A 15,162-nucleotide genomic window follows, 5' to 3' on the forward strand; every position below is an offset into this window, starting at 1 on the left:
ATATAAATATTAAAAGTTGATTTATAAAACGTTGATCGGTGAAAAAAAATCGATGAAATTTAAATGTTCATTAATTTTCCTGATGTTAGTTAGAATATATCAAACGTAAAAAAAATAATGGAATTATGAAAACATCGGACCAAAACATCCTTGAAGACCCGGACACCGAGGCGCGTTGGTGATGGTAAACTGATGCCTCAACCCCAGAGTCCTAAACAATCTATTTCAATTCATATTTCAACAACTAAAAATGAATTTCATTGAATTGAATTGCCCCGAGCAGTTGAAGACTTAACAAATCACCATTAAATTGGATATAATGTTTTGAAATTTATGTTTACATATAATACTTACTAGGCCCTATCTTTTATCCATAAATATGCATCATTCGACTCGCATATCGCATTTACAACTCCGAATCCCTTTATATTCAAAGCAAATCGAATAACGTCCACCATCTTGCCCGCCATTTTTTGTCGAAGTAAAAACCGTAATGTTTCCAATGTCTCCGTTTTTAACGCATGCGCATTAGTGAGTGTAGGGGAAATTTTATAAGTCCAGAAATCGGTTGAGTGCGCAGGCGTCACTACATGTCAGAACTTTCAAAACTGGGTCATGTCAGTACGCATAATGAATGTGTGTTTTGATGACTTCAATGTTTCCGTTTCAATTAGATTCGAATCCCACAATAAATAATTATCTTATTTCAATTCGATTTGAACATTGATGACCCGAGTGTCACTCGTTTATTTTTGCGGCGCTACCAGATTCGAGCACCGAAAAATACTGAACTTATTTCAATTCAATTTGAACTTTGATGACTCCAGTGTCGCTGATTTATTTTATACGACGCTATCACGTTCGAATCCCAAAAATGCTGATCTCGAAATGGTAACCATTATGAACTTTGGTGCACTTTCTATGGTGATCCCAATGTCACTGTTAATTTATTTGGACAATTCATTTAATTGTATTAACATATAATACGCAAGCATATGATACGAGATTATTTAGACATCACGATCCCGCTGCTAAAGTTCACGCTGGTTCATTTCAAGCGAATACCGCATTGACATGACCCAGTTTTGAAACATGTAAACACTGTCATGACGCCTGCGCACTGTACTGATTTCTCGACTTAGACTTTTCCAACACTTACTAAGCCTAATGCGCATGCGTTAATAACGGAGACATTGGAAACATTACGGTTTTTGCTCGAAGTAACCCACTCGGCGAGCAGGTTACTTCGGGCTCACTCGGGGAAGGCCGGAAGTACCACGTGACAGACAAAACGAACGCTACTCGGGCTTCCCTGAGTTAACTCCGGGCTACCCGAGTAGGATAATCGAACGCCCTAGTATTGAATTGAATTCGTCAGGCAACCAGTCTACGCGGCACTGGAGTCGCCATTGTACACTATACACATTGCAAAAGGTAGAAAGTTTCTTTTGGTTTAGGCTTAGGTTTATTTATTTCGCTCTAACCCAACATTGGTACATAGAGGTTACAAGAATTTGTACAATACAATTTATAATTTACAAAACTTAAAAACAAGAAAACAGAGATACACATAGAATAGAATAATAATAGAGATAACAGATATGTATACATGAATTTTACTTAAGTAGCTTGAGACCAGCATTTACTTGTCCAATATCGTATAGCGCCGCTGCGGTCGAAAATCGAACTAATCTGTCAAGTCGATAATTTTCTAAGTGAGAAGACGCCGCGTTCAGTTCGCAGTGCACTGTACGTACAGTTTTTCGATACACTGCTGTTCAGCAAATTTGTTTTGAAGTTGAAGTTCACCAGCGCGCTATTCAGTTTTCAGAAGTAGAGGGCTAAAATAACATCATTCGCAAGATCTCAGATTGAATATTTTCATCAGATTCAGAGCTCAGTTCATTGTATAAAATGTTTTATTTCATGTATTAGACAGTTACTTCTATTACTCTGACAGGAGTTTTTATGTCATAATTTTTTTACCTCATGTGTAACTCAATTATAGCAGAGTTGATAGTTTAATTATCAATTATTAATTTATAAATGAATTAGTATTATTGATTCAATTATTGGATTGATTATTATTAAGAGATATGACATTATAAACATATATATAATGCAAAGATATGGATGTTATATATAATGCAACGATATGGATGTTATAATGATAGGCCTAATGTATTTCTACTCGCATAGAAATGAGACTAAAGTCTTCCTGTTTGGATATTCTAAAAGTTATAAGTCCTTTGCCGAGGATATGAATGGTTTGTGATGATATGTTAACTAAATTCATTTGTTGGTTGAACGATTTCAATTAATATCGCAATATTTAGCATTCGTGATATAATTAATATGATAGAGATATGGCCATTTGTCCATTGTTTATGTTAGCAAAAGATTGCATTTGATAGAAGGCTTTAAAATGTTTTGATGTATGGTTGAGATTTTCAAAATAAATGTTACGCTTACATGAGATAATTGGAACTAGATGTTTTATTTCATTTTTATCAAGTATCGATGGATGAGAAGTCTTTCGACGATGTGCAAAACAGCCCATTAGAGTTTGCCTTAAAATAACTCTCAGTCTATAAGCTGAATTTAATTCATACCGCCGTTACAGTACTATAAAATTGACACTAAATCTTTAGCGTCAATATTGGAATAGGACGTCCCCTGTTTCACATCCGGCAGGTGTGGTGCCGGTGGGTAAGTTTAATAAGGTACACCAAATCAGGGAGGTGGGAGCAGCTGGGCGGGAGTGAACTCCCACCTCCCTGACCAAATCTATTAAAACGATCGCTATTTTAAAATCAAAACATCCCGAAGAAATTGGGGATTCGAACCTATCGGATATATACTGGTACTCGGCGTCTTTCCACAACAAAACATCGTCAATAACATTAGTTCTTATTATTGCTAAGTAGCGGCGCTACCTGTACTGTCGATCGGACATTAGAAACTTTCTACCTTTTGCATACACACTCACACTGTTGTTGATCATCGATAATAATTATACGTACACATGTCATGACGACTATGGACGACAAATACCCTCAAAAAAGCGAAACAGTTTGTGCGCCAGACTCGGAGACATCGAACCAGCAAGAGCACGAACGTCTTCGAGCTGAGTTAGAAAAAACACGAGTCGATTATGGTAACAACGATGAGAAAAAACAGAAACAAATGTTTTCAGCTGTGAAGATATGCAGTTTGCGACGCCATTGCACTTTCATCGCCCCCGCGTCCCCTACCAAAATATCCATTTCGGCATATTATCAATGAGGGAGGTCTGGGGAATTGAAACAAAAGACTGAAAAATTAAATCTTTTATTATGACAAAAGCTCAGGGGTGATGACCAAAGGGACAGTAGTACTAGTAGTAAACAGGTGACCAGTGATTGTCGATTCCTCGCAACGTTGTTAAGGTGCTCAAGTCGACTATGCCGCCTCAATCATCGCAGAGTCTAGAAAGAAGAATTTCTTCTCAATCTTGAAATTCAGCTTCAATCCTTGCAATTTGGTTCCCTTAGTATAAATCGCAAACCGTGCTGACGAGTTGATTGGGACGCAAGTTGACCTGAACTCAGGGTAAAAGTGCATATCCGCTTCTCTAGTGATTGACGCAATCTGCTGAATGACAGAATCCAGGCTAAAATCTTTCTAGTGAAGATATCTTATAATTAGCCAATGGCAATGTACTGAATTGCTGATGACGTTGAATCTGAAACAATGATATTTAATAAATTGATTGAATTGTTACGTGGAGAGGTGCGGATCTGCACTTATACCAAATTCAGCTTGATATGGGTCCGATTTTGTCCAGTTAGACGATACTGTATCACTCATAACCACTTTCATTCCGGCTATTGGTCATGTGTCTAACATCCAAAATATGGGAACTATCACACGTTAGTACGGGACGTTTTACGGTCCCCTTGATCTTATGGGAATGTTGGAATGTTTCCAACTTGATCATTATCCGAGTTGGATGTAATGTATTTCATATACAGTGTCACAAAAGATTTCAATCCGATTTGGGCAGAGTCTGCCGTAAATACGCTACAAATGTAGTATTTCGCTTTGTATCCTCTTATCTGAGTGAAGCGACAGTCATATCTGCTATTGTATAGAGGCCCTATTCAGTTAAATCTAAAATGAATGACAGGAATTGAACTCCTCGTATCACCGAAATAAAAAATGGTGTTTGTGAGTAAAAAAACATAGTTGGACCCGATTCTGTCAATGTAAAACGATGGATTGACCATGTTGTGACACTGATTAAATTAGGGCCTCCCACATCTCGAGAATTTTGTCACAAAATAGTTTTGGGTATTTAATTGTTTTCATCAGAACATCTTTAAAAGGGTTTCTTCTGCAACAAAAATATTTCTCTTTTTCAGAGCAAAAGTTTTTCGACTTGGAAAAATTGTTGATAACCAGTAACGGGCAGCTGGAAATCGAAAACAATAGAAATGCCGAATTAAAAGAACAGTTGAAACAACTAGGTATGAATTATTAATGGCAGTTGCCCTGCGCAGCCCTGTTTCTGAATAGCATCAAGTAGGCTATATAAAAAAAGGTATTTAAATTTATGGTAAAAGAAAAACCATTTCATTTCTTTTCAGATGAAAAACATTCCCAATCTACGCAAAAATTGTCCGAACTTCAAACCGAGCACGAAAAACTGCAATTGAAACTTGTAAGCAGATTCTCGCTTAAAGATAAAAATTGCTTTAGATACAGTCATTGGGGTAGTGAGTGCCAGTGAGGGGCATTGTATAACCAATTGCTGAAGTCATCGTATTATGTTGATGGTTTTTCGAAATGACTATTTGCGCTTTGTTAATTGAATTTAGAAATACACAAACCGGGCTTGAAAGTAGCGATGACTTCAGTGCAAGTGGGGTGCCTTGTTATTTGACTACTATCACTTAAAGAAGGCTCTGAATAACGTGGTGTGACAATTCATCCAGATGATGATTGTATACGAGTTAAACATTTCGTTTTTTTCAGAGTCAGTTAGAAATTGGTAAAAATCATCTGGAAGATGAAAAAAGTGAAATGAATCTGGCGTTGGAGCGAAAAAACCGAGAGATACAAACCTTGACCTGTAAGTATTTCAGATATACCTATAGAATTTGCAGGGAGGGGGTGTTTGTAATGAATGAACATGTAGTGCAAAATCTTCATCGGGCACCCTTAATCAGGCCTTTTTGGAAACCCTGGAAAGTCCTTCCTTTTGATAAAAAAGTCCTTCCAAATTTGATTTTAGGCCACTTGAGACTTGTCTCAGCGGGCTATGATATTTGGTTTGTAGATGTATCTACCCTAGGCACATCTTCAGCCCCAAAATTGTCCCAGTCAAATTCAAGATGGCCAACTGGCAGCCATTGTTGTTCGTCAAAATCAGCACGTTTTACACATTTTTAAAGTATTCGAGAGAAATTTTGAAGGGGCTTTTATCAATTCCCTTGATCGTTTGTATTTATTTGTATCCCCCAAGGACCCATCAGCATGAGAAAAATTGGGACAATCGGACTCAAGATGGTTGTCCTGTGACCTTTTTTGTGCCCAAAAATGTCAATTTTGGCCTGAATTGTGATTCCTGTAGCTTCTTAATGGTTTGCCATTTTTCATTGCAATTTGCTATGGGTATTCTTTGGAAAGGGATCTCTTATACCCGAGACAGGTATATTTGATCTGGCAATTATGACGCAATTGGCGGCCATCTTGGTGTCATCAGTACTCATTCGTAGGTGGAAAAAAGTTTTCCCACATTATATTGATACTTAAGCATATATTGTTACCACAATCAATTGAAAAGTTGTGGCTCATGACATGGTCTATGATCGTGGTGAGTTTCAAGGTCATTGGTTTTTGCATATGGCCACCAGGGGGCATTGAACAATGCAATAACTTAGTATTTCTTTATTGTATTCATACCTATGCATATTTTGCTACCGCAATCAATTGCAAAGTTGTAGCTTATGACGTGGTCTATGATCGTAGTGAGTTTCAAGGTCATTGGTTTTTGCATATGGCCACCAGGGGGCATTGAACAATACAATAACTTAGTATTTCTATATTATATTCGTACCTATGCGTATTTTGTTACCACAATCAATTGGAAAGTTGTAGCTCATGACATGGTCTATGATTGTGGTGAGTTTCAAGGACATAAGTTATTCTATATGGTCACTAGGGGGCGTTGAATAGTAGAATAACTTAGTACTTCCTTATTTTATTGGTACCTAGGCATATTTTGACATACCATGCTCAATTGCAAAGTTGTAGCTCATGACATGTTCTATGATTATGGTGAGTTTCAAGGTCATTGGGCTTCGCATATGGTCACCAGGGGGCGTTGAATAGTAGAATTACTTAGTATTTCCTTATTATATTGGTACCTAGGCATATTTTGTTACCATGATCAATTGCAAAGTTGTAGCTAATGACATGTTCTATGATTATGGTGAGTTTCAAGGTTATTGGGCTTTGCATATGGTCACCAGGGGGCGGTAAATAGTAGAATTCCTTAGTATTTCCATATCATATTGGTAACTAGGCATATTTTGTTACGACACTCGATTGCAAAATTGTAGCTGCTGGCACGTTCTATGATTGTGGTGAGTTTCAAGGTCATTGGATTTTTCAAGGTCATTTGATGGGGCGTTGAATATTGAAATTGTTAGATTGTTGAGCATCTGAAACCACTTCCCAAGTGGGCATTCCCTGGACCCCTAGTTCAACATGCCCCCCAAGCAACATATCCTCCCAGAAGCCTAGAGAATGTCTAATCCTTTTTCGACATGCTCCTCTATTCCTGGATCCTTACTATGCCTTACAATAAATTCCTCAACCCTGTACTGGGAGTGGCTGGTTTGCAGTGCTACGTATAGAGATTCTGTTATTGTGATAATCTCATCGGGTCAAATTGGGTCAACACCCCCCCCCCACACAACGCTAAAGTAACAGATAACACGGTACACACTCATGTACACGCCATCTTCTGCCAACTTTTGGAATCTACTGGGATTTTGGGGATTTAAATTTGGGTGTAGTTACACCCTGGATCCAAATAAAATTGTCATCTTTACCATAAGGAACCATTCCTCTGTGCACATGCCAAGTTTCATGGCCGAACAACAAATTGATTTCGTGCAAACTGGTAACGAAAAACGACAGTTCCCCCTTTAGGCCCCTATAGTATAGATTTTAATCTTTCTATGATGACATGGAGCCTATTAAGCAAGTCAATCAAGAGAAAAACTAGCACAGTGTTCTTTGGTCTATTCCGAGTCTAGATATGATAGAAATAATGACATTCCATTCACAAAATGATTGGGCATGTGACCCTGAAATTTTATGTCATTTTAGACTGCATTTGTTTGTAATTGTGAATAATGTTTGGATTAAAAAAAAGAACCTCCCGCCCTCATCCCCTTGAAAAAGATGAAAATATTATTTCCACTTTTAGTTTTAAAAACGCTCATAGCCAAAAAAATTTCCCGCTCTTGTCATGTGTAGAAGAGGTTTGGATGAGAAACAAGGTATCAACTTTGAAGGGCCTATTGGATGCATACATGCTTATTAGATTTTTATCCAGCCTTGAACCTGCTCCTTCATAAAAAAATTCTTCTCTGAATGAAATTGATATTTGCATGTCAATGGGTATTCAACAGTGATGTTTCGTTGCAGGTGATTGGAAAGAAATGTCCGAAAAAATTGCTGAGGCCAACAAAACAAAATATGAGGTCTTGGCTAAACTGGAAGAGGTTGAATCTCGTGAAATAACATCGAAGGTATGATATAGCTGCATAGTAGCGATAACTGGTTTCTGTCTAACTGGTTCCATATATTGCACTGGGAGGCGTCATCGAAATAATTGTAATCAGTCCATAACATGCATGACTTATTTCCAAGAAGCGCAACCTGGGTCAACAATATGCTGGATTTGTGGATCCAGCTACATACAAAGGCTACCACGTAAAAAGTATTGATGTACCAAAATGGCTTTACCGAAGATATGGTTCTTTCAATGTCCCCTGGTGGCAGTTGCAGGAACTAGTCTGTTGCACATGCTCTCCTTGCGCGTTTGATCCATAATTTCGTTAATACTAGGTTGATCTGCCTTTATGCATCAATTCGTACAGTGAGGAATTTGCATTCAGAAATAAACGACGACTTTTAACAACAAAGTTGTTTTTGTTTTCATTTATCAGTGACAGTTTACATATTGCACATATGTTTGAACTATAACAACTTTGAAAACGAACTTAACCACCTAAACTCAATGAACATTAATTTACTTCAATCACAAAGAGGGAATTATAGGTAACAAAATAATTGCATTGTCGGGATTTGAACATGAAGTGGCATCAACTGTGTCGAAGTCTTTGAAGCGATTTAGGTAATGTTGAGTTCATGTGCCCATCGGAAGATCATACAAAATGGCGGCTATAGATGAAATAGAATGGCAGCTTTTTTAATCAGATAGCGAGAATTGACGTCTCCGAACTAATGTGAGTCCGAATCCGTGATTTATGATTGAGTTGACGCTCAAGGTCGTCTGATAATTTTAGGCTTGTCGGGGTGCACTTTATCGATGGATGAAAATTCTTTGCCACATTCTTGTTGCTGTTTAGACCCGAAATTAGGCGGGATTAATTCATAATGAATTAATATACGCAAATTCGAAATGGTCAGACGCTGAGTTATATTTCTGACAGAATTGAAATTTACGTTTATAAGCTTCTCAGAATGAAAAATTTTTGGCTGGAAAGTGGAAAATTTATAATAATAATTATCAACAGAATTACAAGAGGGTTTCTGCGAAAGCAGCAAAAACCCTAATTATCATTTGTTCTTGCAAATTCTTAAAAAACCATCACTTGTAGAATTCTCCACAAAATTGATGATATGATAGTGGTAGAAGTTTTTCGGTTGATATTGAGTTGGTATTTCATTTATTCACACAAATATTTACATAATCTCTCTAATATTCACCGGAAAATGATGACATCATAGGGGTCAGTGTTCTCCATAATGAGTCTGTGAGGCGCCTCATGAAAATTTTCAAAAAGAAAAATCTGCCTGTTATTTTCTGCTGCCTTTTGAGCCCACTTGGGACATACGTCCCAGCTGGCAATTGCGTTCACTTTTCGTCCATCCGTCCGTAGACGGAATCAGTTATTTCGGGAAGTTTTGAATACGCTTCAATGTAATGTCTTGATATTTGGGTTACACATGTATCTACCCTAGACACATCTTCAGCCCAAAAACTGGCCCTTTTAGAATCAAGATGGCCGACTGGCAGCCATTGATGTTCGCCAATACATTTTTGAACTTTTTGAGGGAAATTTTGAAGACGAATTGATCAATTACCTTGATCTTTTGAATATATTTGAATACCCCAAGGGCCCATCAGCAGGAGAAAAATTGGGTCGATCAGACTCAAAATGGCTGTCCTATAACCTTTTTAGTGCCCAAAAATGTGAATTTTAGCTTCCTACTGGTTTGCGACTGCTCATTGCAATTGCTGATGGGTATTCTTTGGAAAGGGGTGTTTTATACCTGAGACAGGTATTTTGATCAGCCAATTATGACACAATTGGCGGCCATCTTTGTGTTATCAGTCATCAGTTGGTTTTTGTATATCATCACCAGGGGGCGTTGAATATTGAAATTGTTAGATTGTTGAGCATTTGAAACCACTTCCCAAGTGGGCGTGGCGTACCTGGACCCCTAGTTATAAAAGTTAAATGCCCCTAGGAAAAAATTGACCCTTGTGGTCCCTAGGATTTCAAACATTACTAGTATGTCAATAGTCGTATGAATAGTGAGTCAGACTACAGCTTTTCATCATTTAAACTTAGTAAAGAATACGTCTTTGAATCTTAGAATATCTCTAGAATTCATTACAAAATTGGTGATATGTCATATGGGGGTAGGGGGAGACATATCTCATTTGTTGATTTTCAATTATCATTTTTTTTCAGCACAATGAAAATCGCAAAGCTCAAGAATTGAGTCGAGTTGAGTCACTGAATAAATGGCTTCAAGACGAACTCGACAAAAAGTCAGATCAGTTGCAAGAAATTCGTCGTGATATGGTATGAACAATCCCATGTCATTAACTTAAAACCTATGGTGCGGTGTAAAACGGATATACCACTATACTTCAATGTTTGATAGGTGCTGCCTATCTTTGAAAAGAGATTAAGACTGAATGTGGATACCCCGCAATGTGTAATAGTCGAAAATTCCGATTGAACCACCGCACTGCTGTGTCAACACACGTGGGATTCTCATGTAGATATTGTCACAACACGGACTTAGTGTTTTATTGATGGTTCAAGTCAGCCATGTGGAGCAGTGTGGCCGAATGGTTAGGCGTGGGCTTCCCAATCGGGAGGTTATGTGTTCGAACCCCAGCTGTTCTGTAGTGCCCTTAGGCAAGGCATTAATTCACATTTGCTACTGGACTGACGTAGTACCTTGTATCGCTGAAGTGCAGATCATAAACTACATTTTCCCCAGGGAGTAAGATGAAAGTCTATGTTAGTTAAGGTCAGGGGTGATAATTAAATAATCTTATGACAGCGCTGGTGAACATTAATACAATGAAAGAGGTGCTATATAAAAGTCGAGATATTATTATTATTATTTTTATTATTAGCATTGGTTGACATCTATGATGTCATGCCAATGCTAGTAAAATGGATCGAAAATAGTAGTACGAAAAAATAGCGCCGACTCTTCTCATTTTCATAGTAACTTCAAATTGTCACTCCGTTCACGTAAAACATTAGAAACAGCTGAAAATGACTAAAAAAATGTTTCAATTATTCCCCACATCATAGCGTCGCCAGAATTCTGATTTAATGGTCCAAAAAATTATTTGATCGCATTTTTCTTGTTCATTATCTGGTATATGAGGGCGGGTTAAACAATCGCGTAGCGATATGTCCGCATTGACATTGGCAGTAAAGAATGGGGAACAGCCTCTTCTGAATAGAAAAACATAAAATTATGTACCTCCGGTTTACAAATATCACAGTGTTTGGTAAAAACATATCACTGTTATTCCAACTATCAGTATCCATGGGATTATTTGGGATTCATTCTCAGCGTCAAAATACGTATTTCTAGAGCAGTGGAACGGCAGTCTACTCGTGATTGAAACCCGTATGTGATCGTGCGGGAACGCCTTTACTAAAGTTAAAACCATTTCATGATGACACGAAACATCAAACGGTAAACGGTAGGCTACCACCATGAAACGATATCACCAATAATGATAGATCATTTTATTCAATTTTACCAGAGTTGTTTATTGGAGGAAAATATCATTGTTAAGTACGCCGAGAACAACCATGTTGTATCATCAATCAGTTGACTGACATTGTAAAATTCGATTCGGCTATATTCTAATATAAGTTTTCACTTTAGGACGCCCTACCCGCCTGCTGTGCACTCATAAGGCGGTAGCACCCTCTTACGCACTCGGCAGAGATTCGCTTTGTAATGCGCGCCGGGGAAAAATACCTTTTATTTCCTTTTCCGGGCAACACTTCAATGGCCGTACCGTCGTGAGGTTAAATGAACAATCCAATAGGAATGGTCTTGGGAAACCAAGATCCAAACGACGTACGTAAAGCCAAACAAACAAAAAGACAAACAAACAATCATCAGCCGTCCTCGGTGACACCAACGCCGGCATCGCTCTCTGCGACGTTTTGGATGCGTACTTGCATCAGAGCTTGGAGCTCTAAGATCAGAGGGTCTTGCAATTGCATTCAGAAAAATCGTTCTGTTTTTGTTTTCATTATTCAGTGGGGCCTAACAGTTCATGCGTAAACATGGGTTTTTGTATCCAAATCTTGATTGATATAAATATCTTGGCTGGGACATGATGGAAAACATCAGAATAAACTAGTTTCGTCTTTTTAACAGAATCGCATTAATGAGGTTTAACAGTACAAATAGCCTAGGCTAAATCGTTCGGCAGAAAATAAATTCATTTTCAGGAATAAAATCGTACTAGACAAATAGACCTTTAAGTCTGTGGTCCTCCCAATCAACATCATCATAGAAGATTTGCCGGCAGATGTAAAACATTATGACCACTTAATACCACAGTATAATCTACCAATTCTTCAAGGCCCATGGGCCTCTTGTTATTATTAGATTGGGGAGAAACAACGTGACTTGTTTTTCCTTGTTTTAGTCCTCACGGATACTGGAGTTATCGAGTATGAATACGGAAAAGGAGGAAGAGATTGCAGCACTGCGCGATGCCAGCGAGAGTCTACGCAAAACAAACGCAGCGCAGACAGAGAAAATAGAGTATTATGTGGAAAAACTCAAACAGGTATGACGCAATGTCAATTAAGATAAAAAAAATACCAGCGTTTGACTGAATAGTCAAATTTCATTCGTTATTGTGGAATGTTAGTCTTGGACCCGGTTCCACAGCAAATGAGTAGAGGTGAATAAGACTACGCTTTTAACCTCTTCGTTACAACATTAGTGACATATATTTACATCGCAAATAATGACCTATCACCATGCCGGTTTGGTGATCACTATGCCACTGGTGTGTAGTTGTACTAAAAAAACCATCAGCTTCAATTCAGTTCCAATTTTAACTCATAGATGGGGGGTTAGTACCTCTAATGCCGAATTGATTTAAATTGAATGATGCCATTGGGTTCGAATCCTGGTGCGAGCCGTAACATTATCTGCGGTATTAAAGAGGTTAGAGGTGTTACGATCTCCCAATTCATCTTAAGGCTCAATTTGTTCAAATCGGACTTCTTTCTTGTTCACTTTTAATAAAAATACTATTTTTTATGTCAAATTAAGCTCATTGAGTGTTGATACCGTATGTTCCCAAAAAGCAATGACTGGTATTCAGTTATGCTACGAGTTGGAATAATCAAAATCTAAATAGTTTTCAATTTGTATAACCCCTATTTATGCAAAAAGTCTTAGATATAGTAATGCCAATGGTTGCAATGGTTTTTGATGCAATTCGTTTTTTTTTTTCATTTTTGTAGATTCGTGATTCACAGATTAAAATTGAAGAGGAGTTTAACAACGAACTCAGCGCGAAAGAAAAACTTGTCAAACTTTACAAAGAGTCAGCGCAAGAGAAAGCGAAACATAAAACGGAACTGTTGAGTGCAGTGGAAGAGCTGCAAAATCTACTGCAAGCTGCAGCTACAGGTAATGGGACCCTGGAGTCAATTGAGAATTATAAGCAAAGACCTTGACACTAGAATTGGTGGCATTCAAAATTAACTAATCTGACTCTCAAGTGGAAATCAATTGAGAACAATGGACGAGGACCATTACTCCTGAGTCAGTGGCACTGAAAATCAATTAACTTGTCAAGTTGTTGACTCGTCAAGTTGAAGTCAATCGAGACTGATAGGCAAAGACCGTCGCTCATATGCTCAATCAATTGAGAGCAATAGACAAACACCATTAGGCCTAATCCTGAGTCAGTGGCATTGAAAATTAACTAATTTGACTACAGGTATAAAATCAATTGAGATTTCAATTAGACAAATCAATGTGATTTTGTTGATCAATTTAAGCTACGGAAAATATAGAAAAACAGCGGGTTGAGGAAGTGACCGAATTGACTTCCGAAATATCAGTTAAAGGTAAGAAAAACAACTCTTGAGTTGACCGGTATTGAGTTGAGTTGACCGATAATCAGTTAAGTGCGTCATGGTTCTTACACATCAGGGAAATCAGGGGATACCCAAATTATGGTATGTGCAGTCTTCAGTATTGGTATCCACTGTCGACCTCGCTTAATTCGTATCTCTTGGGGCCGTGATTTGTTTCTTCGAATTAGGCATTATAGGGAATGCATAATTTGTATTTTCTATGAATTATGTATCATTCGTAGCATAAACGATTTATCTATTACTTCGTATGAACTAAGAATAAAAACCTGCTAAAAATTGTTTCCAGAGGCATTAGGAACAAACGCTGCATGCTAGGGCCATTCATCGTTTACACTTAACTGGCGGGTAAATATATTTTGTGGCCGCGGCACGCTTAGTGGCAATATGGCTGACAAGTAGTAATTGGTAAGTTTGTCACTCCCTGCCAAAAGGCAGAACAATGGGATTCGAATTACGCATCGCATTTTCAATTGTTTTTAAGAAAAGGGACCATCGATACAGCTATGAATTAGGAAGTACGAATTATCCTTGAATGGAAATTAAAGGGAATAACAAAGGAAAAAATTGGGGGCCTTTTATTTTTATACGAATTAGGTTATTTATTCAAATTTAAGCAACGATGAATTAAGCGAGGTTGACTGTGGTTGAGAAGAAACGGCTCCAACTGAGGATATCTTGTGATTATGTATGGAAATGTATGGTCTAAGAGCAGGGTAATATAAGCCAGGGATTTTTGATTTCCTGATGTGCAAGAACAAGTCCCTGGACAGCGGGTTCGACCGAATTGGCTATAAATTTCAAGAAAAATGTTTATTTCTTTGATTTTCAGATGAAAAAATTGAGAAAATGAATAAAGAACTAGAACACGCGAATCACTTACTGGGTGCAGCTCGACGCAGAGGTAACCTTTTATTTTCAACAACGATCAGTTTAAAAAAACAAAAAATAAGTTTCAAAAGTGTTACTGAAGTAAAACGCCGTCCTTTCATGGTCAGACCTGTCAATCAAAAGAGATCCCTCAAGTTTCCATGAATGCAACGGATGGCCTTTATATCAGTTCTCCTTTAAGCCACATGGTGGTGCTTTGATTGGTTAATTTCGAGTACAATGTATACGGTATACAAGTTTACATGTTTCCATGTTTCTCAGCTCGGTGTCTAGATTCAACTCAAAACTGGAATTAAATCTCGAAGATTTGAATTCTGTGGCTATAAAATCATCTTGTGTATTTCTGTAATAGGTGGTATTCCTCTGACTGAGGAAAGTGCTGAGACTCTATCACCGACCGCTGCAGCTACGAGTAAACTGCTTAAATCAGGAATGACATTGACTCAGGTATTTCAAACATTCTAGTAGAATAGTCGGCCAAAATCTGATGTGGAGAATAGATAATAAGTTTAAAGCCCACCATATGAATATTAAAAGATCCCCAACGATGGTTTCTAGAGATAGTGCA

At 37.8% G+C, this 15,162-nt stretch overlaps 1 protein-coding gene across 2 annotated transcripts in view; it reads left to right on the forward strand.

Annotated features, from left to right (window-relative positions):
* Positions 1–2,936: 2,936 nt before the first annotated feature.
* LOC141907872 (nucleoprotein TPR-like) overlaps positions 2,937–15,162 on the forward strand; it is a 73,213-nt gene continuing 60,987 nt past the window's right edge. For both annotated transcript variants that reach the window (XM_074797623.1, XM_074797624.1), the window contains exons 1-11: positions 2,937–3,157; positions 4,404–4,508; positions 4,629–4,702; positions 5,017–5,113; positions 7,702–7,805; positions 10,002–10,115; positions 12,233–12,376; positions 13,065–13,233; positions 13,608–13,676; positions 14,536–14,607; positions 14,947–15,041. In XM_074797623.1, coding sequence (XP_074653724.1) covers positions 3,031–3,157; positions 4,404–4,508; positions 4,629–4,702; positions 5,017–5,113; positions 7,702–7,805; positions 10,002–10,115; positions 12,233–12,376; positions 13,065–13,233; positions 13,608–13,676; positions 14,536–14,607; positions 14,947–15,041 — 1,170 coding nt within the window. In that variant the 5' untranslated portion in view covers positions 2,937–3,030. The remainder of the gene's footprint in view (positions 3,158–4,403; positions 4,509–4,628; positions 4,703–5,016; positions 5,114–7,701; positions 7,806–10,001; positions 10,116–12,232; positions 12,377–13,064; positions 13,234–13,607; positions 13,677–14,535; positions 14,608–14,946; positions 15,042–15,162) is intronic.

This window comes from Tubulanus polymorphus, chromosome 6, assembly GCF_964204645.1.
Source record: "Tubulanus polymorphus chromosome 6, tnTubPoly1.2, whole genome shotgun sequence".
Taxonomy (NCBI): domain Eukaryota; kingdom Metazoa; phylum Nemertea; class Palaeonemertea; order Tubulaniformes; family Tubulanidae; genus Tubulanus; species Tubulanus polymorphus.